The following is a 26,748-nucleotide window of genomic DNA, read 5'->3' as shown; positions in this document are numbered from 1 at the left end:
AGGCTCGCCACAAGGGGGGGATACTGGGTCCTTGGTACCGGGGCCCGGGCCCTGGAGGGGCCCGTGACGCAGGTGACAAACCACTACGAATTCATGTGTAACCCTTGTCTCGTTAGGAAAAGTGAAAAAATTACCCTAAAAATTCAGCAAAAGGTGAATAAAGTTTCAAAAACACGCTAGGGCACTGTAAAATTGTTCTTTCTTTTTCAGAGATTTCTATCTTTTTTCAAGATTTTGAGTATAAGAAGAATGATATTTTTAGTAACTGCGTTTCATTTTCTTCCGTTATCGGATGCTAAGAGGCTCCTGTCTAGGCATCCTCGACTTCAATGGCTCAACTCCCTTGCCAGAGACGTACGAAAGGGGAGTACAGGGGGGCCCGGCTCCCCCTAGAATTGAAAAGTATCATCTGCCCCCCCCCCCCAAAAAAAAAATTTCTAGATGTTTTGAATGCAACAATTCGAAAGTATTTGATGCTGAAAGTAAACAAAAAGGCGTAATTATTCTGCAGAAATTGATGGAAAATCTCCATCATAGGAGCTTCAAAATGCGTCCAAATAGATTTAAAATTTCAAAAATTTCCCCGGGGGAGGCCCCCCGGACCCCCCTCTGTGCTGGGGGCCCGGGCCTGAAAACTGGTACCAGGGCCCGAGATGGGATGTGGCGGGCCTGCTCTCCACTAGTGTATCGTGCAGCAATGTTTGAAGCTTTGGATTTTAGGATTCCACAACCTATTCGGCTGTTTCCCTAACTTCTTTTTGGCTGTTGAGCGAGGTAACTCACGTAGAGTAACTTGACAAAGAGATTATGGAAATCTCACTCCTCCTTTTTCCATGGAGGTAGGACCTAAAAATGGCGGCGCTTTGTTTTGGTTTTTGAGGATGGGAGGGGGTTCATCGCCAAAATCTGACGGTTATTACCGTCCGCACTCACTGTCAGCCTTACTATACCAAGAACGATTTTTCTCAAAAGTACCACACGATTAGCCGTAAAAAATGTAAGTACGTCGCAATAATGCATTTGAGTAAAGTTCTCCTTGCCATATGCAGATAAAACTACATTTTAAGCCATTTTGTATTTACGTTCATCTACAGAGTCCGCCATTTTTGGGGTCCTAAAAACTCCATGATGCTCAAAATGGAAGAGCCAATCAAAAGCCATAGCTACATGGCGATACTCTCTCTATCAAGTTACTGTAAACTCACAACCCTTTCAAGTAAATCTGGCTTAATTTGATGTAGACGTGAAGTGCGAATTTCGCTCATTCCTAAACGAGAAGAAAGTTACATAGCATTGAAAAGTCGGATACACGCCTACAGCAGAGTTTGCTTCAATATAAGAGTGTAGTGGTTTTGTTTTTTGTTAGTTTTTTACGAATCTTATACGAATGACTTGTAGAAAAATGGAATGAAATTCAGACGCACAACCAGTGGGGAAGGATCCTTGGCATTATACGCACAGGTGTAGTATTAGCCTCATGCATATTTATACACAAGGTTTTTTAAAATAATAATTAAATCGTATTATTTCACTTTAAAATCAGTCAAATAAGGGAATGAAAAGAAACTTGAAGTGAGTCAACTTTCAGTCGCTAATAATTCAAAATCCCACCGTTGGAGAAATCGATTAATAATATCAACTAATCCATTCAGACTCCGTGCTAATTACGTCCGATTGATTAATGGTGATGAGGGGAAAAAACAGTACGAAGAGTCGCGGTTTATTTGTATTTTTCATTCAATTTTTCATGTATTTTTTGCGCCGTGGGAAGAATTTTTTGCATGATCACGAGTTGAAATGCGCTTACGTATTCTGCCGTGCTAAGGAAGAACGCCGTATGAGGCATCAGGCATTGCCAAATTTCCTTCGACAAATCACGAATTTTTCGGACAATTTGGGAATATTTTTCAGAGGATTTTTCAGAGGATTTCGTTCGTAATTTGATCTAGGAAGTCTGAAAATTTCAAGGAAAAATATTTATAACTTTCTTCAAAAATAAATATCTTGTGGGAGGAAATTTGTCAACATTCGAATGTTCATACGGCGTTTTTCCTTAGCAAGGCAGTATTTCAAAGGAAAGCAAAGCTTGATCGGTGGAGGGGTTGACTGGTTGTTTGGGAATTAGCTGAGGGAAATGACATGCATGGTGTTTAATCAATCCACTCACATGGAGACAGGTGCACGGATTGTCGATGCAATATTGTCAAGTTTTAATGGTATGCTTTATGATTTTTACAAAATTTTGTCTGGAAAAATAGCGAGCGTAAGGTAAAATGTACAGTAAGGTATCAAATATCCGTCTTATTTCTCGTATTTTTAAAATATCCACAGCTAATCTATAGCTTGTTACATATCAATTCGTATCATTAGGAGCGACGCTGTTTTAGTCCCCTAAAATGACTTTTACAGTACATATTGGAACAAGATACATTGCTAGTAAGGAGCTTTTAACATACCAGAGGGTTCCCCCCTGACAGTTTCGGGGTCCAATCCCCCCCCCCCCAAGCGCTTCACGCTCAAGCGTTATGCGTAATGCCGAATGCGTTACGCTCAGGAATCTATATCGAAAAGAAGATATGGATGCCTCTATCTAGAAGTAGCGTAACTGCATAAGATGTTGCCTGATTTTAATCACATTTCCTCATGAAATTTTGTGAAAAAATGATTTGTACTTTGGGAGAATTTTAAAGAAAATTGCAATTCGTTAGGTCGCCTAGTTTTCATGTAATAAAATGAAACATGGGAAAACATAAGCCAAAATGAAATGCAGTTAGGTTGATTTTGGTTCAACTCGTCGAACTCGAATTGACTGACCTCTTATTTGTTTCGACTCGGCAACAGTGTTGCGCCCATGCGGGGGCGTAATTAGTTCGGAGAGAAAGCAGCCGGCTTCGACAGCGAACTTATAAACAGGCGATGTTGATCGGAACGGCGAAACAAGAAGACAACCCGATGATCCGTCAGTCAAAAAGAGGTAAAAGTTGAGGGAACCTTTAGCCGTCACCACCGTGGGAGGCCCGAAATCATGCACGAGCCGAATTCCAGGCCAGAGGCCGCCTATCTGCATAAACCCACAACATCGATCCGCCGCTCCTCAACGACTACTCATTGGGGATCTCTCGATTATTGTTGTTTTATTGGTTTAATGAGAGTGTCGGAGGAAAAATTATTTTAATGAAATAGTGCACCCAGAAGTGAACACTGGAAAAAAGACACATTATTTGGATCTAGAGTCCAGACACTTAAAAACATCGACAAGAAAAAGTACTCTTGATTCAATCAGATTTAAGCTTAAATCAGAAGGAAATTCGCTCAAATTAAGAGGCTTGGTTCTTGATTTAAGCAAAAATCCGGTTGAATAAAGAGTATTTTTTCTTGTCGATGTTTTTAAGAGTCTGGGCGTGAAGGAATGGTAAATTCTACCAATATTCAAGTCGATTCTGTCAGAAGAATGGTTACCTGTACCCGTATATAGTAAATGTAAATTTTACCGTGAAAAACAAAGAGAATGTAAAAGAGGCCCGAAAAATTTCGATTGTAAATTTTACCTTTCTTCTAGGCGAATTGACTCAGAATTAACGCTGTGTGAAATACAGCGTGAAGGAATGGTAAATTCTACCAATCTTTTTTTTCAGTCTAACTTTAAATATAGTTCACTGACGTCAAAGTCCATCGCAAGACCACTCAGACAGTTAGGAAGCGAGGAAAATTATGGCATAGCCAAATGAAGAGCCCACTCCCGTTTCGAGAAATGTTTCGGATGCTGCTTGATGACCCGAATCCATCTAATGGTTACACAATCGTGGGACTGGTTTCGGAGTGTTTTCCGTATTGGATGCACCAGAATGTTACTCTATATTCATCATGCGAGCGCAGAGGAAAGTGATAGGAGCAGACAGATGCATATTGAAGATGCAGACTCATTTCCGTACCTGGTTCGTCGGTTTTGGGGAGCAGGAATGACTGATCTTGTCCGTAGCTTGACTCTAATTCCGCAATAATTCTTTGGACACATTCAATCTGGAAACAAAAAAAATGTTGATATTCATGTCCGTGAGCCTGGTGATCGACAGCTTTAGTTTATGCATGAGCTAGAGGCTAACTAATACTTTTGATATAGACAGTGGAGAGGAATTTTTTTCTGAAAAGTGAGTACCTGAAAACGCCCTGAAAGTAATTATGAGCAATAAGCAGGGGTTTGTCTGGTTCATGTAGGACGAGTAAAGGAAAATACTCAAATTGAAGAAAGTTTTGCACGGAAAGCGAAATTCAACACAATGGAACAAGTTAAATCGGGAAGAGTGGGGAAGGCGGGGGAGTGATTTTTTTTTTTTTTTTTTTTTTTTTTTTTTTTTTTTTTTTAATTGAAGGAAGAAGGTTTAAACAACTCTGACTAATACCATAAAAAATAGTCCTCATTTAAAAAATAAAAGCTACAACAGACTTATCATTCAGTATAAGCAAATCGGATGAGATTTTGTTTGATCAAAATGTAGGAATGAATTGAAGCAACTTTTGCATGGTACCCCTAGCCATTCTGCACACTCCAGGTGTTTGTTTGCATAATGGCAGAACGAAATTCAACTTGACCTGGAAGCCAGCATTAGTTACTCATTTCGCACCCAGAAAGATAACGCACTGCGGGTCGTGCGCCAGATAAAACTGTTGACTTAAGTCGTCCTCGTTCCTGCTCATGTAGGTCACAATAAATTTCTACGGAATGCGAAACCGTTGTCACATGAAAATGTTTTCAATATTTTCAGACTCGGCGAGAGTCAAAAAAGATGAGAGATTCGGCAAATCAATGTAATATTCAAGGAAACAGAAAATTGAGCGGTTAGTGGCGAAGTCAAAATTTCTCAGAACTATGATGGGCCGACATTTTCTCCTCAATTTATTAGACTCTCTTTGATTAATTGAACTTGTGTAAACTTGAAGGGGAAAAACTAAAACATGAAAAGTATTTCTTTAGGACAAAATTATATTGCAGAAAAATTTCCGGGCTTTCGATCACAACTGTGTATCTTATAAATATTGGCGTAAAGTCATACACCTCGAACACTGTTGTGTATCTTCGACATGAATCTTTAATTTTTAAAATAATTTTGGCTTTCAAATATTTTTACAATTGGAATGTCAATCTCTTTGTCTTTCTATGTTACTTTGAAGATTTGTAATTGACTAAAGTTTGCAACCAATCAGAGGGAAGACTTTTTTCACGCAACTTTAAAGGCAACTTACTTGGTCAATAAATAATTCAGCAACAAAAGAAAATATAAACATTCTGTAACTTAATCTCTTTACGGCAATGATCGTAAGAAATTGCGAAAAAAGTGCAGTTTGCGTGCAGAAAAATTGCGTGCAGTTTTTCATGCATTCGTAATGATGATTGCAAATTAAGACCTTGGTTTAGTGTCAACTTTAAATGACAATGATTTTTGGGGGTAATTTGCGTCCCCGGCTTATATTGAGTTCTTTTTTTCTTGATAATATTTCCTTCTTGTACGAGTGTCGATGTTGTTTCCCGGTTAGAGCACACGGCCAAGTTTTTTAACGTCGGCGCATTAAGTTTTATGGAGTACGCACAAAAATTAGAAGTCTCCCGTCGAATATTTAGAATCTTTGAAGAAAAAATAAACTGTTACTCACATTGATTGTATTGATGGTATTGTTACTGGCAGCGTGTAGATCTACATTGATATTTTTTGTTTGCATTTTTCAGGAATCTGCAACACGTCATTATAAAAACAAATGAGCAATTGAAAAAACCTCATGATACATTAGAACGTTTTAGTGAATTGATGAAATATCATTATGGACGTATTCCTACCAAACAGACCTATGTGGAGGTGAGAAATATGGGGTGTGCTCGTTAGTTCTCTGGCCGTAAGAGTAAATGGGAATAATAAAGCGCCAGTGACGTCAGCGGCAATGATAGTGCGCGTGCGCACTCGAGCGAGGGGGAGATCGTCGTCGGGGCGCTTTAACTCGTGAGCCCTGTCCACAACGCTATCTTGCCATGCCCGCGGCTCATGAATCTCGCATTCAGTTGGCACATAGGTCTGTTTGATAGAATGTAAAATCCCGCTTTTCCAATTCTTCAAAAGGAATCACGCCCACTTTTACATTGCTTTCTTATGCAGCTTCGACGAGCACACCCCATATTTCTTACCTCCACATAGATCTGTTTGGTAGAAATACGTCGATTTTGTCCGTGCATACACGCTGTAAAAAGAAGTAAATAAAAAATTTATGCGGCTGTCGAATCCCGTTTATTGTCAATTCAATAACTGACCCACTCAAATTTTCCACCAGGTGCGGTTTTTTATCGGGTATGTCAGCATCGTCCGAGTATCGACCTTGCGACGCGACGTGACACGTCACTGACCGAATTTTCAGTGTTGTCATCGATGCTAAAAGATTTCTGAAAATAACATAAGCTCTTATAAAAAAAAGTAGAATTTGTTAGAGATCCGGCATACTTGTGAGCATGAACTTACGTCTCAATCCTACACAGTTCTGGCAATTTTCTAAGAGAATTCTCAAGTTACGCATTCATTTTCAAGGACAATACCGGGGATGACTCGCTCGTTGACAACACCGCCAGCGCTCAACATTTCAGTCACGTCTGAAAACTCTCGAGCCGAACGCCCATCAGATTTTGATCGCTGTTATCATCTCGTAACATAAAGCACGTTTTGAAGTCTCCCGGCTTCTAAACCCATACTATTATTTTTGGTTTGAGACCCGTTGTTTATAGCATCCTGGTTATGACAGAGCCGCTGTTTATAATCGAGGATTCTTCCTCCCGAAACTACGTCTTACTTTTTCGTTTGAAGCTAACGTGTCATTGTCCGGAGCAACCGCTCCTGACCAGCAGAAATTCAGTATTAGTCCAGTCAATCTAGCCAAAAAAAGGGTCTAACCTCGGACAAATTAGCACAAACTTCTCTTGTGTTTTAAAGCGCTCCAAAACATGTCTAGAGCCCCCAAAAAAAAGTTTACCATTAGCCCCCCTCGGGAACACAGTCAAAATTGCGTATGACAAAATGGCGGCCGTCTGAAATAACGGATAAATTGATTGTTGACTTCGTCACCGTTTTCCCGATTTTGCGTGATTCTAGTGCATCCAGTGAAAAAAATCATTCCTGTCGTTTTTTTAGAGTATAAAATTCTGCTCACGAATATATATTAGTTTTTTTAATTTTGACTTGTTGGTGCCGAGCTACGAGGTCAGACACCGAAAAAAAAGACTAGAATTTTCTTGAAATTTCAAGTTTGGTTTGTAACTTTTAAGATACAGCAATGGAAGAATTTTTTCTCTCAAAACTGTTGGTACCATTGGAAAGAGCATGAAATTTTCTTTTGAAAACACATATTACATCAAAATTTAACTGAAGGTTAAAGACCTTTATAGGGCCTTTATGGAATGGTGTCAAATTTGACATTTTTTACTTTTTGTAAATTTTGGCTGGAATTTCGATCAGTGTGAACCTTTTTCCCGAATATTCGACTATTTTTGAAATAAATTTTGTTATTAATTTGATAGCCATGGTACATAGTAAAGGGAGAAGCACTTAGAGGGATGGTGGACCCGGGGGGGGGGGGGGGGGCTTATCTGATTCGTTCACCGTTTAGACTATCGCAGTTAAAGATTCTAAGAAAAAAACTGCAAAACACCTATTTGTCGGCAGATTTTCATGAAATTTGGTGTATCCCAGTATATCGACCTAGGAAATTCGAATTTGACGTTACTTTCAGTCTGAATCAAAATTCAAGATGGCGGAAAAGAAGACGGCGGCAGTAATTTGTTAGATACCTGTTTATCGACTGATTTGCATGAAACTTAGTAAAACCCTATATTTTGACCTAGAGAATTTGAATTCGGTGTTGGTTCTAACCAGAATTGAAATCAAAGATGGCGGGAAGAAGGTGGTGGCCATAATTTTTAAAAATTAAAGATGGCGCCCATAATTTGGAAACTACTTGTTTATCGCCGGATTTTCATGAAACTCAGTATACCCTGGTATTTTGACCTGTACATTTTGAATTTGATATTAATTGTAGTCAAAATCAAAATTCAAGATGTCGGCAAGAAGATGGCGGAAAAAAGATGGCGGCCTTAATTTGTAACATACCTGTTTATCGACTTATTTTCAAGAAACTTAGTATTACCCGGTATTTTTACCAAAGTTTGTCGGTTTCGGTTTGATGACATAAAAAGTTAATAAGAAAGGGTAAAAAAGTAATTGAGAGGCTTAAGGAAAAGGCGCATAAGTGCAGTTTTCGAAAAAATCGACATATTAGTGACTTCAACTAAATCTAGGTTTGAAATAAATTCTGTGAAAAATTCACTGATAAAATCCAATTTTTAAGCATCAACATGTGAGTTGGAACTTTCTCTCCGCCATGAGGCTTCATATAATTTATAAACTTTTAACACGTTTTTGTCGAAATAGCGAAAACTGCACTTATGCGCCTTGTCCTCCAAGCCCCCCCATTGAGGATATAAATGTGAAAATGCAATTTTTTCAGTAACGTCGAATATTTAATTGACACAAATTGAGAAATATAAAGGTGAGTAATGAAATAAAATATCAACTAAATTTTTATTTGGTCTATGGCAAGCTAAAGAATATTTGATTGTATAAATTGTCGTGTATTCGGCTGACAAGATTCCGAGGGTAATTGAAGGTTCATGTTTTTATTACTTTTCTTATTATTTACTTACATTTCCTAATTTCTTTACTTGATTAATTTATTCCCTTTAACTTTTTGTATAAAATGATTTTTAATATTTTTGTCTCTAAAATACTTTTATTCAATATCCGACTCATCGCCGCTAAAGGAAGCTTCTTCCTCGGTATTTTAGCATCCTACCTCCCGACAATTTTCGCAAAGATTTGAGCATAACAAGCCCATTTTCTTGCAGCTGCACCTTAATGTATCGCATCCTTTTGCGCACTTGCAGCGGATAATGGTCATTAAAGATGGAGTTGCAAGCGGCAGATCCATAAACTTGGGGAAAAAAAAATTATTTCTTCGGATCCAGCCCCAAGCTAAGGGATCCATGGGGTCAGCATGCAGCCACGTTTGAATCTGATGGTAACATCGCAGTGCGTGATATTTCACCGCAGACGATGTTGGCGGTAATTGCTCCGGCTTAACAAAGGTCTTAGATGTTACAACTTTTTCTTGAAATATGCGCATTCGAAGTTGTTCCAAAGTTTCTCCTCTTTTTCCTCCATATAGCAAAAGAACAGCTTTTTGGCCTGCCACTGCTATTTCCTCTTGTGATCTATTGGGTGAACAGAAAATGTAAGCTTCTTTACGAAATTCTTTGTTATTAAGCAGCATTTTGAACGCAGTAGATTTTCCAATACCGTGTATATGCGAAGTTGTGTCACATCCCGTAAAAGAATGAAGAAAAAGAAGATCATTGCATAAGTTGGGGCCCAAGACTCTTTGAATATTATGGATATCGTAAGATGCTTTTTTTAGCACATCACTCCTGAATAATAACGTGTAATGGGTAAAAACTTGTCTACTTAGAAGTAGAACCAACAAATCGGAGTCTTCGCCGATGATTATAGTGTCCTTAGTCTTTGACGACTCGATGCCCTCGTGCACAATAGTGGTGTCTGCATCTTCCGAAGCGTATATCACTTTGCATTGCTTCAATTGAAGTACATACATACATAAAGTCGCGATTATAGCGCCGCCTCGCGCTCTGCGACGCCCAATCGCCATTGCCCCCTATCCTCCCAGAGATCATCAGGCAATTGGCACCTTCTGATCTCCTCCTCCACCCCTTGTCGCCAACCTTTCACAGGACGTCCACGCCGTCGCCTTCCGGGAGGAACCCAATCGAAGACCTGCTTGGGCAACCGATCATCTGCCATCCTTCGCACATGTCCATACCAGACCAACTGCTTGGACCTGATATCGTGCACGATGTCCTTTTCCACACCCATTATCTCGCGTACCCTTTCATTGCGGATACGCTCTCTTCTCGATATCCCAGCAGACCTTCGCCAAAAGTCCATCTCGGTTGCCCTAAGCATGTCTTCAGTTCTTTTCTTAAGTTGCCAGACCTCACTCCCGTAAGTTACGATACTCTTCACGATGACGTTGTAAATTTTCCTTTTGGTCTCCTTGGAGATACTCTGGTCCCAGAGAACCCCATTTAGCATCGCGATAGCTTTCCTGCCTTGCACATTCCGATCTTTAATGGCCCGATCCAAATTTCCGTCCTTAGTTAACCAAACTCCGAGATATTTATACTCTTCACAGTCCAGGATCTTCCGGCCATCCTCCAGTTCAATGCTTTGCTGATCACCACCGATAACCAACTTCTCCGTCTTAACCACATTTACTTCCATTCCCCACTTTCGGTATACTTCCACTAGCTTCCGCGTCATGTAATTCGCATCTTCTTCGTCCTGAGCTATTACCACCTGATCATCAGCAAAGCACAGAGTATAAAGGGTGCCATCTTCACGTAGCGGGACGCCCATTCCCGAACAGCATCTTTTCCATTCCTTTAAAACTTCTTCCAGGTACACTTTAAATAAGGTTGGCGACAAACAACACCCTTGTTTCAGTCCTTTAGTAATTAAAAACCCCAACGATAACTCCCCATGCGATTTAACCCTAGAGAAAGCCCCACCATAAAATTCCTTAATAGCACTAATTAGTCCCCCACTAAAACCCCTTTTGTTCAAGGCTTCCCAAAGTTTCATCAATGGCACACTATCGTAAGCTTTCTGGAGATCCACAAACACTAGATGTAATTCCTGGCCAACTCCCTTCTTTTTCTCTATGACGTGGATGATGGTAAATAAGTGATCAATCGTTGACCGACCGGCTCTGAAACCTGCTTGCTCTTCCGCTTCATGTTCTTTCCACTCCTCTTCAATTTTTGCTTTCAAGATTTTTCCATACACTTTGCTCAGGGTACCTGCAACCGACAGTCCTCTATAGTTATCACACTCATCTTTTCTACCCTTCTTCTTGTATATAGGTGACACCCAAGACTCTTTCCATTCTGTCGGTACCTTTCCACCGTCCAAGCAATCTTGCATCAGGTATCTCAACCGTTGAAACAGCTTGCAGGTTCCACACTTGATCAACTCAGCAGGGATATTTCCCGGACCTGGAGCTTTATCGTTCTTCAGCTCTCGTACGGCCTTTACCACGTCCTCCATATGGATCTCCAAGTTATGATTATCGTTAGTATACTCCAAGCTTACGCCTCCATCTTGAAATTCAGGTCGCCTTTCTGTCAGTAAATTTTTAAAATACCCCTCCAGTTTATCAATGGATATCGGAGATATTAAGTCACGCTTCATGTCCCTTCGCAGCCCTTTCAGCAACTTCCAGCTCTCAGTGCTTTTCCTTCCTCCTATGTACGTGTCTATTTTGTTACAGCTCCTCTCCCAAGATTCGTTCTTTTTCTTGGTTATGAGCCTTCGTACCTGCGTCTGAGCTTTTTTATACGCCTCTTTGTCTTCTGTTTTTTTAGAGGAAAGGAACTGATGATATTTTTTCCGTTTCTCCTGAATCTCCTTCTCAATTTCTTCGTCCCACCAGTAAGGTTTTTCGCTAACTTTCCTATCATCAGCGACACCAAGAGCTTCCATTGCTGCCGAGTGAATGCAATCCTTCAGGAACTGATACTGCTGTTCGGTATCACCGTCCCTTGATTCGCCCAACTTCTCATCCAAGCGCTTTCCATATAAAGCCCTTACACTTGGATGCTGCAAGCTGTCAATGTTATAGTTTACAAGCTTGACACGATCTTTTTGTTGGTGAACTTCTTCCTGTGCTTGCCTGGTCTCCTGGCTCCCTTTCACTGGGAAAGCTATTTTCGCCCCGAGGAAATAATGATCACTGCCGCAGGAAAGACCTCTCCACACTCTAACTTGCTGAATCTTCATTCCCGTGTCTTGTCTGACAACCACATAATCAATGATTGATTTCAATCCGCGAGTAGACTGAACCCAAGTAAATTTATGGATATCCTTGTGTTGGTAGAACCCATTGAGCACCTTCATGTCCCTTTGCTCACATACGTCAATGATACGGGCTCCGTTATCATTTAGTGCCGCCTCTCCGAAAGGGCCGACGATCTTACTTTTAATTTGACGTCCTATTCTACCATTGAGATCTCCCAACACAATGATTTCCCTCCTGGATCCAATCTTACCAATTTCCTCGTTCAATTCTTCGAAAAATTGGTCCTTCACTGCGACAGTGGAATCATCGTTGACTCCATACACTCCCAAAATGGTGATTTTATGGCCAAACACTGTCATATTCATCTTTATCATTCGGGGGTTAACAGCTTCCCATGTAGTGATGCACTTCCGTAGGCTCTTGCGAATAAGAATTGCAACACCCTGTTGAGCTCGCTGATCTTTTTCCACGCCACTATAAAACAAATCGTATTCCTTTACACTTACAGAGCCTTGTCCTTTCTTCTTCGTTTCTGTTAATACCGTGACATCAAATCCGCGACTCCCTATCTCCGATACCACTTCCGTCATTTTCGTAGAAATTCCTTGTACGTTCCATGTTCCAAAAACCATCATCCGTTTACGTAATTTTTTCCGATAAATCCGTTTATTTCCATTTGTACCGAGGCAATTGTTATTGGGTCTTTTAACAGTATTCCTTTTTCCGAGTATCGGGGAGTTAGCCCGATGACTCAACCCCCAACCTGGAGGACCGGGGTTTGATTTCGGAGTTTCCTCTCCTAGACAGGTTGCTTCCACTACAGCTGAGAGCCCTGTCTGCCCTTCCAATGGGTGGTTCATACGCCTTGAAGCCGGTGACCATCTCCACTACCCCATGAGGCAGGGGTTACCAGCTGGGGTCCGCAGGATTGCTAAACCTGTGACATCAGTCCCCCATACGGGGCAATATTGTAAATATTGTATTTGGAGAAAAATTAACGGTTGGCGAACATTTTGAGCGCGAGCTTCGTCTCAAATGGACCATATCTTTAGTCGATGGTTTTTCTTCATTGTACCCATCAAAAATGACTGATGCTTTGCCATATTTCTTGGTAACAAAGTGTGCATAAGATTTAGCGATTGCAATGTATGTGTCACCTTTTGGCCAAGGGACTCTATGGAGTAATGACCCACCGTCAAGCACGAAATGAGCTCCCATTGGCTCATTTAACTTTAATAGTTTATCCTTGCAATGGTCCATAATGCAATGCATAATTTGTGCTTTTTGAACGCTATAAAGGGATGGTGCTTAGCATAGAAAATCAACTTTCTGTAAATATTGCCATTTTTGACAATTTTAAATAAAGCCGTGTCAAACACAAAAAATATCGAAATTTTTGAAACGAGGTACCTAATCTTATTGTAAATTTTATGTACTTTCACGTGGTTACAGTGGTTTTTTGATCAGACCCTTCTAAAATGCTTAAAAATTAGAAAAATGGAGCTAAAAATGGACTTTTTTCAGAAAAGCGTCAGTTTTGATCCCAGAAGAAATTATCCTACCGGCAAATATAATTACTTGAAAGGATGTTGAACACACTTTTCTAGACCGAAATTTAACGTACTTTTCAGTTACATCATTCATTTTAACTTTAAAGCTCATTTTAAAGCGATAAAATCTCAAAAATAACAAAAAAATTAAATTTCATCAATTTTTTTTTAACTTTTTTTAAACCAAAATTCAGTGCTAGGACCCCTCAAAAAGACTTTACGGCAAACTTCACTAGCCCTATGTTATAGAAAATTTTATGAACTTTTCATTTCTTACCTTGTTTTTTTTCTTAAACTCCTTTTAACACGTAAAAAATAAGAAAATTCGCGGGAAAATTTTTTTCGGGCAAATTGCAATTTTTTTCAACATTGCCTCCGCATTTTCACGAGAGACGCCAAAATTCAAATAAAGGTACATTTCTTACATAAAATTTTATCAGCTTTTTGATGATTACCATGGTTTGATGAAAAAAATTGTTTGCAGCCATGAAAAACCACAAAAACCTGAGAAAAAGCCTTATTATTCAATAATTTGTAAATTTTCACCGTCTCAAAAATTGGCTTCTAAGTACACTTAAATACCTTAAAAAATTTATTCATGGACATTTTTTTAACTTCCATGTGCTATTACATTGGTACCATAAAATTTACTTCAAACAAAAATTACTAAACTTAAAAATTTTGAGTATATGTTAAGAAAGTGGTTCGTAACCGAGCAGCCGGATTTTCCAATAGACAACTTTAACGCCATATCTAACCCTCTTTAAAAAATTCAAACCAGTAATTTCAGGTATGCAATTTGTTGGAAATTTTATGCTCTAAACGATGATTACCGTCGTTGAATCAGATCCTCAGTTTCCAGCTGTCAAAAAGCCGAAAATCGTTGAAATTCTGAAATTTCTAGAGAAATCAGTTTTTAGCGTAATTCCCTTAAATACGCTTTTCAGGTACATGTTGTAAAATTTAAATGAAAACCAGGGTGTTATTTGTCTTGCAAATTTCATTACCTTTCTAAAAAGTATATATAAGTTATACTTTTGTCGAAAAATAATTGATCAAAAGCGCTGGAAACGGAAAAAAACAGCTGAATTTGTAGTTGAATATTGACTTCATGCTTTTGAATGATTCGTCTCACAATGAGGTCATATAAGATGAAAAGGTAAAATGAATGGGTATACTTATGTAAAATTTAGCGTACTTTTCAGTGGTGCCGTTGTTTTTAACCTTAAATTAATTATTTTGACCTAAAATTGGTCAAGAACGCGAGAAATCGTGAATTTTCAGCAGATTTTGCCGGTTGTTGTTTTTAAATATTAAAATTCGGAAAGAAAAAAATAAGAAAAGCCTAAGTTTTGTATATGATTCTTAATCAAAATTTTATGATCTTTCAAACTAATGCCAAATTTTTTTGGTTTGACGCATTATTTTTGAGTTATAAAGGGAAATCCGTATGTACGTCCTCTTTGAAAATTGCCGTAAGCCGCCATTTTGAAAAACTGCGATTTGACCACTTCCCCGGTGGAATTTTTTGGTAAACTTTTTTTTCTGTCTTATTGGGTACCTAGAGACCCTATATACCAAAGGAAAAGTTTGTGCTAATTTGTCCGAGGTAAAAAGCTAGATTGACTGGACTATATGCTTTTCGATCAATAAGATGACACAATTTCAGTATGTTGTGATCGATAAAGTGAAAAGAGACTTTGCAATTGAGATCTAACAGTTTCAGTTGACATTCATGGTACAAATAGCATGTATACAGGGTGATCTAGGGTTAAACGGCTAGACTGCAGGAGCCGAAACACCCTCAAAGCCCCTCTTTAAATTGAGATTTCGATTTTTTTAGATTATTTATGAATTCAAGGCATAAAAGTACAGGATAGTACAAATTTTTATGAGATTTGGTTCACAACCGTTGCCGAAATTCAGGAAAAACGATTTACTTTCCGTACTTGGGGGGGGGGGTGTAGCTCCAACTGGGGGCACTTTTGGAAGCACGGCTTATATAATCGATAAGTGACATGTATCTACTGGTGGGGGTAAATCTATTGAGTTGCGATTTATATACTTTCAAAAATTGACTCTTTATAACACGCCCTTTTTAATGCGAATAAATTAAAATTATCCGAGGGACTTCAATGTAAGGTTAGGAACATAAACGATTACGTAAAATAGGGCTCTATTGGTTAATCGATTAATTTGCAATACATTTTCAATCATAGACTCTAGGGCACACACCCCTAATGCGTGCGAACTGACATTCCCAGAGACTTAAACGCAAGGTTAGGAACACAAACGATATCGCAGAATGAGGTTCTGGTGGTGAAGGTAAATCGATTAGGTTGCGATACATTCTCGATAATAGACCATGGGGCACACGCACGTTAATGCGTTCAAATTTACATTCTGGGAGACTTAAACGCAAGGTTAGAAACATGAAGTCTTCGCTGCTCGATAAAGATTGTAGTTAAACTATGTAAATTTTCTTACGGATATTATCGTAACTTGTCGACGCAAATCATTTTCTTTATCACTATTTTCATTATAACTCGAACAACGAAAATATTAATAGAAACAGTTGAAAAGAAAACACTAAAAATATGACCCGGATAAGGTACATAATTGGACGGTGCATGGGCTCACACTAGCCTACAGGGAAATTAAATTCAGAAAATTTGAGAATTAGAGGTAGAATTAAAAAATGGATTCTGATGAGTTTCATTCAAGACTTATCTATAAAAGAAGAGGGCTCAGTCTAGGAAAACTCATTCAATATTTTTCTGAGGTTACGCTACAACAAGAGAGTTTGAAGTCCTTTGTAGACTCGTCAACAGAACTCATTTAGTCAGTCAGCCCGGTGAGTCGAAAACTTTCCCTTAGTGTTGCACCGACACTTATTTGCACTCAATGTTGTGACTCTAATTCTATTTTCTTGAAATTGTTTTATTGCTTTATAATTTCCTTGCACGCAGCACTGTTCTACGCTGTTGAAAAAAGTCACTTACATTTTGCAGTGAACCTGTACCCACCCGATTTTATCCCATCACTTTTTCCAGGAAGGGGAGTTCATTCAGACAGTTCATTTAATTCCTTTCACTTGCGGGCCTTACTCCTCCCACCCCCGCAACTCTTTTCGCCCACCCCTCTGCTGCTGACTGCGAGCGAATGAGAAAAGTGACAGTAATTATCGAAACACAACTGTATCTGTAATGGAATATAAACAATCTTTTCACCTCCAATGACGGAAAATGTTTTGTTATCGCTCTGGTTTCATCATGTGAGGATGGATATGGATGGGGGTTAATGGAAGAAAGTATAGCTGACAGGAACTGCCGTGCTAAGGAAGAACGCCGTGTGAGCCTTCAGGCGTTGCCAAACTTCCTACGACAAATCACTAATTTTCAGGAAAATTTGTGAATATTTTTCCTCCAATTTCTCGGATAATTTTGTTCAGAATACGGCCTACATATTCTGAAAATTTCAAGGAAAAACATCCATAACTTTCTTCAAAAATAAACATTTCTTTAGAAGAAATTTGACAACTCTCGAATGTTCATACGGCGTTCTTCCTTAGCACGGCAGAGTAGATGAGTCAAACCCGCTGAATGCTGCCGCGTGAGAGGCGAATCGAATTGAATCCACGTATCGTTTCCTTTGCAGTTATGTCCTTCTTACTGGCAGCGGAAGTATGAAAGACTACAACAATAGGTGCAACCCGTGACCCAATGCATTTTCCTCATCAAGTCGCTACTACCTGTTCACGGGTCACACTAAACCTTTGAAATTTTTATTTATGGCAAGTGGCGGGAAAACAAAATGTGCCAAATTTCCGTTAATTTTACACATTTCCTAAGGATTAAAAAGGAAATCTTCGTAGAGTGAACCTCATTCTAAACCCACGCGTTTTAGTTTCACTTGTCAGTAAATCGTGTTTTGATAAGTTAAGTTTATGGATTCAAAAGATAAAGGGAAACTTTCAAAACCCAAATTCCCCATGCAACATTTAAGGGGATAACAATCCTCACAGAGTGCGTCAACAAGGTAGATGGTAGGTGCTTGTATGGTTGAATCCGTCTCTAATCCGAAAAATTCTGCTTGCTAATTTAGGTAGTAAAATCAATAAATTAAAATTTAATTTTTTTTTTTTTTTTTTTTTTTTATTTTTTTTTTTTGGAAAATAAAGGCTAGAGATGAGAAAACATGGATGTCCCCTCCCCCAAAAAGTACCGAAAACCAACTACATGCCTGTTCTATACTCCGAATTCTGGACTTCCGCTTTTACATCGAGTGGTCCATAAATAACGTCAGCATAGTTTTCTCGATTTTTTTAGCTCTACCTCCCTCATGTCAGGTCCTCTATCCGCCTCCCAGCCTCCTTCGGAGGGGCTTGCTAGTCAGTCCTAGACGCCCCCCCCCCCTCTTTTTAAGTCCCTGATGCTGTTTGTAGACAGCCACCATCATGCATAATATAATAAACGGCTACGCTCTTATAATGCAGCAAATGTATAAGAGTAACTAATATTATTGGATCAATTTCTGATAATCTTCGTAAAAATTGCAACACTGCGCCCAAATCCAACAGGTATGCACGGCGGTGGAGGCCTGCATAGGTTTTTGTTTCAAAGAAGAAAGGCAAACTAGGGAAGACTTTTCTCTGTTTACAAAACATGTCCAGAGCCTTTGTTTGATACGTCAACAATGACAGCGCGGGATAAAGGCCACGTACCTGTTTTTAAATGATACATTTATTATCGCTTACTACCCCCATTCGAACCAGTTCCTACGCCTCTACAAGCAATCCTTAGGTTTTTGAGAATTTCTCTGGAGAGTTAGGTGTTGTACCGCATACACAAAATTAAACAAATACACGACTCCGATTTTCCAAATTGTGTTAGATACAAGTCATATATTTTAATTTTAAAGTATATGGCAGTCTACAAGAAAAACGACCGTGAGGCCGAAGACTGAGCATTGAGATGTTGACATCAGCACTGCCGTTCTCAGGAAATACGCCGTATGAACATTCGAATGTTGTCAAACTTCCTCCTGTAAAAGGTTTATTCTAGAAGAAAGTTACCTATTCATATTTTCCCTTGGCATTTTCAGGATCTTTGGGCGAAATTACGAAAAAAATTTGAAATAATATCGGAAGAGGAATATTCATAAATTTACCAAGAAATTCGTACTTTATCAAGGGAATTTTGGCAACCCCTGAAGGCTCATACGGCGTTTTTCCTTGGCATCGTAGAGTAACTTAGAGGAGCTTTAACGAAAATCGCCGCAGAATCGTGTTTGAATAATCGAATCTCATCGACTACCATCAAGTAACGAAGTTTCACTTCCATTGTGAACCAAACGTATCACAAGAACACAAATATTTTATCAGTGTATAAACAGATGTCTGGAGCAGTGGCGTGGCGTGTTGTGCGATACGTCGATTGTTATGTCATGTAAACCTATGAGAAAGGATCGATAATCAGGGTGTGCGCAGCGAACACCTTAATAATCGATTCTTTACCATAGGTTTAAATGGTAGAACAATCGATACATCGTAAAGCACGCCACGCTACTGATCTGGAGACTGGAGAGGCAGGCCCCCGTGGCTTCCCTCTAGTTTCGCCCATGGCATCGATTACCCATTTTAAAAGGCTTTGCTAGCTGATTACTTAAGAGGGATATCATCCCATATTCTGAAGAGGCGTGTAAAGACATTCCGAAATGTCCTGGTGACCGTTGCAATGACGCAAAGGAAGGAAACACAAGGAAGAGCAGTCTGACTACTTCCGTTACCGCGAGCACTCGTAGGCAGGCAGGGAGGTTCCTTCTCCACCCTCCACCCACACCCACATTTTCGAGCTTCGACCCGGTTGAAGGATCCGTGGGAATCCTCGGCTCACACTCACGAAATCTCGTGTGCAAGCACTCAACTCAACACACAGGGTGAAATGTGAAATGTGAAATATTATCCACCCCTCCGGAGACGAGAGACAGGAAGTGGCCGAGTACACAAGTGTCGTGCCTCTCGGAAATACGGTTGCCGAACCGTCCTTGAAAATCAACAATACAGGACCGTATTACCAAGTAGTATTCGTTCCTTAAGATTTTTTGTTTTGTTTTTTAATTATTTATTGAGCACATCTATGTAATACATATTTTGCACTATTAATTTAAGAGTATATAACATAAATATCTTAGTAATAGCTAACCATTAATGAAAATGAGTGAGGGATGAAGAGGATGAGTGTATGAGAAAACAGAAGTTATCTTGAAAACAATACTTCCTTAAGTAGTTTATTTCTTTGGGAAAGCTCCTGTGATTGAGGGAGACTTAAGGAAGTCTTCAATATGCACTGGGAGAAATCCCTCTTGGATCTAGAGCCCAGACTATTTAAAACATTCACAAGAAAAAATAATCTTGACTCAATCGGATTTTTTCTCGAATCAAAAAGAAATCCGCGTAAGTTAAGAGGTTTGGCTCTTGATTCAAGCAAGAATCCGATTGAATCAAGAGTATTCTTCCTTGTCAAATGTTTTGTGAGTGTGGATTCTAGATCCAAGAGAGTTTTCCTCCAGTGTAGCATCTTAAAAATGACACGCCGAACGGAATTCAAAAATCTTAGTTTAAAAACAGGTCCTAGCAAAGGATTACAACTATTCACCTCTGTTAAAATCACAAAATACAAAAGGGAAAATATCGAAGGCTTTATAAAGGTAAAGGTGAGATCACGACCGCCTTGGAGTTTGCCAAAATTACAGAACTTTTTCTTCCTGATTTTGCATTTCTTGTAATGGGAAATCATTTTAGTTTTATGCAAGGATCTATTTTCAAGTCAAGTTGATGCTTTCTTTGGAGATTCGTGAAAATTATCATCTTCATGACAAATTATGTAAGATGCCTCCTTACCCTTCACTTAATCACAAGAAAAAGCATATGGAATCTCCTTGAGAGAAGTGGCCAGTAAAGAAGCAACTATGAAAAGGACCTTTTAGACGGGGTTAGTTCAGGAGGGGTCAGAAATTTGACGACCCTGCTCAGAATTATCCCTCCTCATTTCTCTCGTACTCCTTCACTCACCCGCGTGTTTAGATAGGACCTGGCTGATTAGCTGCGCTGCTTTAATCAGTTCAGGTGGTTCTTTAGATTCCAGATTATTCTCCAATTATGAGCGTGGTTCCCCGGGAACTTGTTTTCACCGCGATTCACCGCGGGAGTCGTTTCGGAATCCATTCAGCGAAATCCAATCGTAATAATGGAACAGTATCCAGTGTCTATGTCTATTCGCACTTCTGCACCATAAACAATTTGCCGGTACACGAGGGGTGCACTGGAAAAGAAACACATTGGATCTAGAGTCCAAACTCTTAAAAACATCGACAAGAAAAAATACTCTTGATTCAATCGGATTTTTGCTTAAATCAAGAACCAAGCCTCTTAATTTGAGCGAATTTCCTTTTGATTTAAGCAAAAATCTGATTGAATCGAGAGTATTTTTTCTTGTCAATGTTTTCCAGAGTCTGGACTCTAGATCCAATGTGGTTTTTTTTCCAGTGCATGTTAAGCGATACGCTCGTGCTTTCCAAAAAAGAAAACCAAGTTGAAATATTACACGGGGCCTTCTCTGGCATGCTAAGGAAAAACGTCGTATGCAGTGGCGTGGCGTGCTTTGCGATATATTGATTGATCTGTCATTCAAACCTACGGAAAAGGATCGATAAACAGGGTGTTCGCAACGAACACCTTGATCATCGATTCTTTACCATAGCTTCAAATGGAGAAATATCGATGATCGATCATTCACGCCACGCCACCGGTCGTATGAGCCTTCAAAGGTCGCCCAATATTATCCATCAAAACAATAATTCTTGAGGAAAGTCATGAGTATTTTGCCTTAAAATTACTACATACACTAGATCAAATTTCGAATGAAATGCTCTGAAAAATTGGAAGAAAAATATATTCGGAAGATTCCATAAAAATTCGTATCTTATCCGAGGAAGTTTGGCAATGCCGAACGCTCATACGGCGTTTTTCCTTAGCATGATGAGAGTATTGCTTTGATGAAATTTTAAACTGGTGATCAAAGAAAATTGAAATTTTTAAACATACCTCTCATTGGTGTTTCCAGCCTTCGTGCTCGTTCGGTATGTTGCTACGCACTTTTCTCCAGTAACACTGAATTTGAAAGTTCTGAACTATTTCGAACTTTTTTCGATCGTGAAAAACGACACGTAATTTGCCATTGCGCCGTAAAAGTATCAAATAAACACTGATTCAAAAAATTACAATCACAAGGGAACGATTAAAGAGTAAAACATCTATTAACAAACGAGGAGCCCTTGTAGTACACAGGTAACACCTGCGTTTCGCGCAAATACTGATGCTAAGGACTATTGTACAACCCGCATAAAAGTCCGAGAGAGTAAAGACTAAAGACAGCCTTCAAATAGGAAGATATATTTATGTAAGGGGATATTAAAAAACAGGCGCTTATTTCACTGTATAAAACACGCTTTTTCACACGTTTTATATCTGTTTTATCTTTCCTTTGATAAAAACAACAGATTGCAGTATAATGAGAGTTTTTTTAAAAAAAACGAACTTATAAAAATTAGAAACAATTTTTCCGGTACGGAAAACCAGGCCAAAATATAAGAAGGGATTAAGATAAGAGATAAGATAAGAATTTCTTTACTCTTCAAACAGTATAGGAATCCGATCCTAAAAACTGACGGCGAAATTCAAAAAAATTGCAAATTAATCCAAAACGACGGAAGAATACGAACTCGAGAGGCGTCTCCCTCATTCAAACGCAATCAAAACGCGGATCGAGAAACACTTATAATAACGTCTCTGCAAGTGACGCAGAATCACATTAACCCGTCTTTTCAAAACACTCCGATACTTCTAAAAACACAGATTTTCCGCGACATAACGAAACGACCGAATACAAATCATTATGAGAAAGATCTCTCTTGACTTTCGTTTCCGAACGAAACCGAGAACAAATTAGGTGAAAAAACTCGACGCGCGAGGGGAGGCTGCGGGAGGGCTCCCGTGATTCGGAGGAGGGATGGAGCTATCGGGAACAGGAGTAGAGTACTGACTGCGCTTTACGGATACGGACGCGAGGCGTAGGCGTAGGGGTCTATTGCGTCGGGGGAGACGTAGTTAGGACCGAGGATGGGAGCTGGTGTTGGGGGTGTCATGCGAGACGGAAGCTAGACACCGCTGAAGCGCATCAATGGGTTTTTGCGCGAAGGCTTCTATTCCGTAATCGAGCAATGGATTACTAGATAGGGTAAGAAGAGGGTCTAAAATTCTCCGAAATTTCTCGTCTGAAATTCTGAAGGGGGATCTCGGCCACCAACATGTGGGTCTGGGGTTTTTTTCTTCCATATTTTTTATTTTTTACTTTATTTTCTAGGCTAAAAAGGCGGGAGACCTTGAACTCCACTGGAAAAAAACACATTGAATCTGTCCAGACTCTTAAAAACATCGACAAGAAAAAATACTTTTGATTCAATCAGAGTTAAGTTTAAATCAAGAACGAAGCCTCTTAATTTGAGCGGATTTCCTTTTGATTTAAGCTTAAATCTGATTGAATCAAGAGTCCTTTTTCTTGTCAATGTTTTCAAGAGTCTAGACTCTAGATCCAATGTGTTTTTTTTTCTCCAGTGTCCCATCAAGATTTACTTTGTAAGCAGTCTAAGGTATGAATGAAAGTGTAAATGAAGTGTGAAGGGAAGAATCTGGAACAGTCGAACTAAAAACCTTTATGTTTTAATACCTCTAAAAAAGAAAGCAGAGAATTTTACAATGCCTTCCTGTTTTTTAAATAATCATAGTCTTATGTAACGTTACCCTGTAAATTTAATGCGATTCGTTTAGTTTTAGTTTTAAACCATGTAGATAGATATAAGGAAATACTTGTAGTACGCCATATTTAAATACAATTCTTTCCAAAGAAAAGAAGAAAAAATTATTTTCCGATTGAAAATGACTCAGTTATGAGTCGAAACGTTTAGGGTTTATTGTGTTGTATTTTAGCCTTGTTTCCCGTTTTTCCACCTTGTTTTCTTTCCTGTTACCGTTGTTTAGGGCTGCTCCGAAAACATTTGTACTATGTCTGTTAGGTGAATTTCACGTTCAAAATGAAACTAGTTGGAGAACTACGCGCGAGAATATCCTTGAATTTTAATTTCGCTAATTCACACGGTTGATATTTAAAATTGTCTTAAAAGTCACGGTGTCAAGACCAGATGCCTCAATTCGCCTTCAATTTTGATGATACTTCAAGCACATCCATAAAACACGAATAGTGGTATCAAAGAGCCGTGTGAGTTCGAGAGCGTCGTTCTGGTGTCACCTCTTGATTTTTCACATCTCATCGGTATTTTTTACGCGAGTATATTGGCTCGATAGTGCTGTCAAACTGAGAAAAATTATGATAAAGTTTACTCAAATGTCGGTGATAGTCGTCACGTTTTGTTGGAAAAAAGTCATCTCTAAGCGCGGCGCGAAGGCCCAGTCAAGACCAAATATCTCATTTCGCCTTCAATTTCGATGATACCTCAAGCACATCCATAAAGCACGAATAGTGGTATCAAAACGCCGCGTGAGTTCGAGAGCCTTCTTTTGTTGTCATTTTTCACATCTCAACAGTATTTTCTTCGCAAGTGTCTTGATTTGATACTGTTTGGAATTAAGTATGAAATTAGGTTTCCCAGATGTCGAGAATAGTTGTTTCATTTTGATCGTACGATGTGGCTCCTAATTAATTGCCGGCGTTTTTGCAAGCTTTAGAAATGATTTATTTCAAACGTTCTTTACGAGTGCGCATAATGCAATGTATGGTTTGAAATTTTGAGGCGGTGTTCCGCAGAGTATTTAAAAACGCTCAGCGTGAAAGACTAAGAACGTTTCGTTTACACCTCAGATCGATCTTTCGACACTGCATACCAACTCTAGTTACTAATTTACAATACCTTTTTTTCACGATACGATTTCACTCAATATACACAAAATCACAAATATTTTTGATTCCAAATACATTGTACGTATGCGTTTTATAAATAATGCTTTAGGGCCAAAACTCACAGAAAAGTAGTGATGAAAAAAATTAAGTTTATGAAATGACGTCTCTTGGATGATTTTTACCTTTGGCTTTAATTTTTACATCAAAACAGGACTCTTCTTTAACAAAAGGAAATCGTCCAGTCTTACAAACTTTTTCTTATTCATTATAATATTCATTCACAAGTGCATTTTTTTAAGGATAGGTTTTAAGCGCCGATAGGCAGGTGCTTCTTGTTTCCGTTTAGCCATTGGAGTTCTTCTAAAGCGCTCAAGCGATTGAATGGCTCATCAACTCAACAAAACATGGCCGAAGAGATTCTCAGCATTTTCTTTTTTACTCACTAATAATACCCCCTTTAACGTAAAATATAAATTAGCAGATGAAATAAATAGCATACCCAACATTTTCTTCGCTAGGAAGTTTATAAATATTTTATTATTATATGTATGTCTGAAAGTCCAGGTATTGACTTCTTTTCATCCGACCTTTTCGCCACCGGTGATGACTTTTTCTGAACCTTTTAAAATTCGTCTCCATATGACACAGCTGTCGCGTTACCGTTATCATAGAAATGCAGCTTTTGAGCCGCGACTTCTTATACTGAATCATTTGAATACAAAATTCAATTAAGTATTATTTTAAAACTTCTATCTTGTTTCGCAATTATTATGTTATTTGTTTTTTCGGCTGGTGGAATTTTCATTTATTAACACAAAACCAGCTTTATTTCTCACATAATGTAAATTAACAAATGTTCAATATGTTTACTGTTCTCTCTTGATAATTGCTGTTCTCATTACTCTAATGTACTTCAATGTTTTAGGACCAACTAAACCGTCATAGATCATAGATTCGTGGTGATAGTCTGCAGGTGGTCATGATGCGCCTTCAAATCAAGTGGCTGCAATTTTGCCTGTACAACAGCACTTCATCTATACACAACTTTTATTGAGGCGTTGTTGACATCCGCTGCGTGATTTATTAGGCGTCCTAACAAAATCTCTGCCATGCTAAGTAAGAACGCCGTATGAGCCATCGGTGGTTGCCAAATTTACTTCGACAAATCTATAATGTTCAGGAAAATTTGTGAATATTTCTCCTCTAATTTTTCAGAGAATTTTGTTCGCAATTCGATCTGAAAATTCTGCAAATTTCAAGGAAGATTATTCTTTACTTTCTCGAAGAGTCCATATTTTCAAAGAAGAAATTTGGCAACATTTGAATGATTATACGGTGTTTTTACTAAGTACGGCAGATCTATAGAAGTAACATTACTACTGACTCTGATTTTGTATCGACATTCGTGAAGAAGTTCATCCCTTTTTACATTTCACGAGCGTCTTTATATGCTGCACATTACGACAATAGTGCGTTATTATACAGCATACTAAAAAAATAAGTTACCTCGAGTAAAGTACTCAATGATCTAGACAAGGTGTACTTGACCGGGTTTTTCTCTATAATTTTTGGTCGTATACAGTCATTATACAACGATCAAGTACTACCATTTCCTTTTTTTAAATTGATTCACTCGTTCATTGATTAAATGTTCGTGCTGAGTTGATCACAATGTCACACATTGAACATCGAGCAACAAAAATTATTCCTTGCTTTCATGACTTTTCAACGCCTCCACTCGACGATCGGTCTTTCTTACTTATACTTGCAAAACGACCCACGCCATTTTATTCAACAAGGAAAACTTGGTGTGCTATAGGAAAAATTGTAATACAGTTTTTGAGATGCTCACATTTTCTTCTGAAAAGCATCATGTACGACCGAACTAGTTGTTGGAATGAGGTGGGAATGCTCATAGATCATATAGTTATACACCTCAAGACTACTTTGTCTTCATAGCGCTAAAGAGTCCTCATATATATGATATTCAGATTGGCTTGGTTCTGCCAGAACTTCTGTACTTCCCAACACACACATTTGCGTTCTTCGGTTTTGAAGGCGTTGTTTACAGTGGAGGAACGACATTTTCAAACTTTTTTACAAGGTCATATTTACTGCCTCTTTATCATAGATTAGTATAAAAGAGACATATGTTGAATCATATCATGTAAGAATGAATAGATGGCAATGAGTACTTTTCGAAACGAACTTTTGTATCGAAAATGATCAATTATGTGGCAAGATCTGCTGGTATGATAAGAACTTTT

The 26,748-nt window shown here is 38.8% G+C and overlaps 1 protein-coding gene across 1 annotated transcript in view; it reads right to left on the bottom strand.

Moving 5' to 3' along the window:
• The window catches only part of LOC109032098 (uncharacterized), a 146,883-nt gene extending 124,850 nt beyond the window's left edge, over positions 1-22,033 (bottom strand). Inside the window, exons 1-3 of the mRNA XM_072302865.1 lie at positions 21,613-22,033; positions 5,650-5,726; positions 3,933-4,020 (exon numbers count right to left, since the gene is read on the bottom strand). Coding sequence (XP_072158966.1) covers positions 3,933-4,020; positions 5,650-5,715 — 154 coding nt within the window. The 5' untranslated portion in view covers positions 5,716-5,726; positions 21,613-22,033. The remainder of the gene's footprint in view (positions 1-3,932; positions 4,021-5,649; positions 5,727-21,612) is intronic.
• Positions 22,034-26,748: the final 4,715 nt, after the last annotated feature.

The sequence above is a fragment of the Bemisia tabaci genome, chromosome 7 (assembly GCF_918797505.1).
Source record: "Bemisia tabaci chromosome 7, PGI_BMITA_v3".
Lineage (NCBI taxonomy): Eukaryota > Metazoa > Arthropoda > Insecta > Hemiptera > Aleyrodidae > Bemisia > Bemisia tabaci.
The sequence above is the reverse complement of the archived record's forward strand: the minus strand, read 5'-3'. Positions and strand labels throughout refer to the sequence as shown.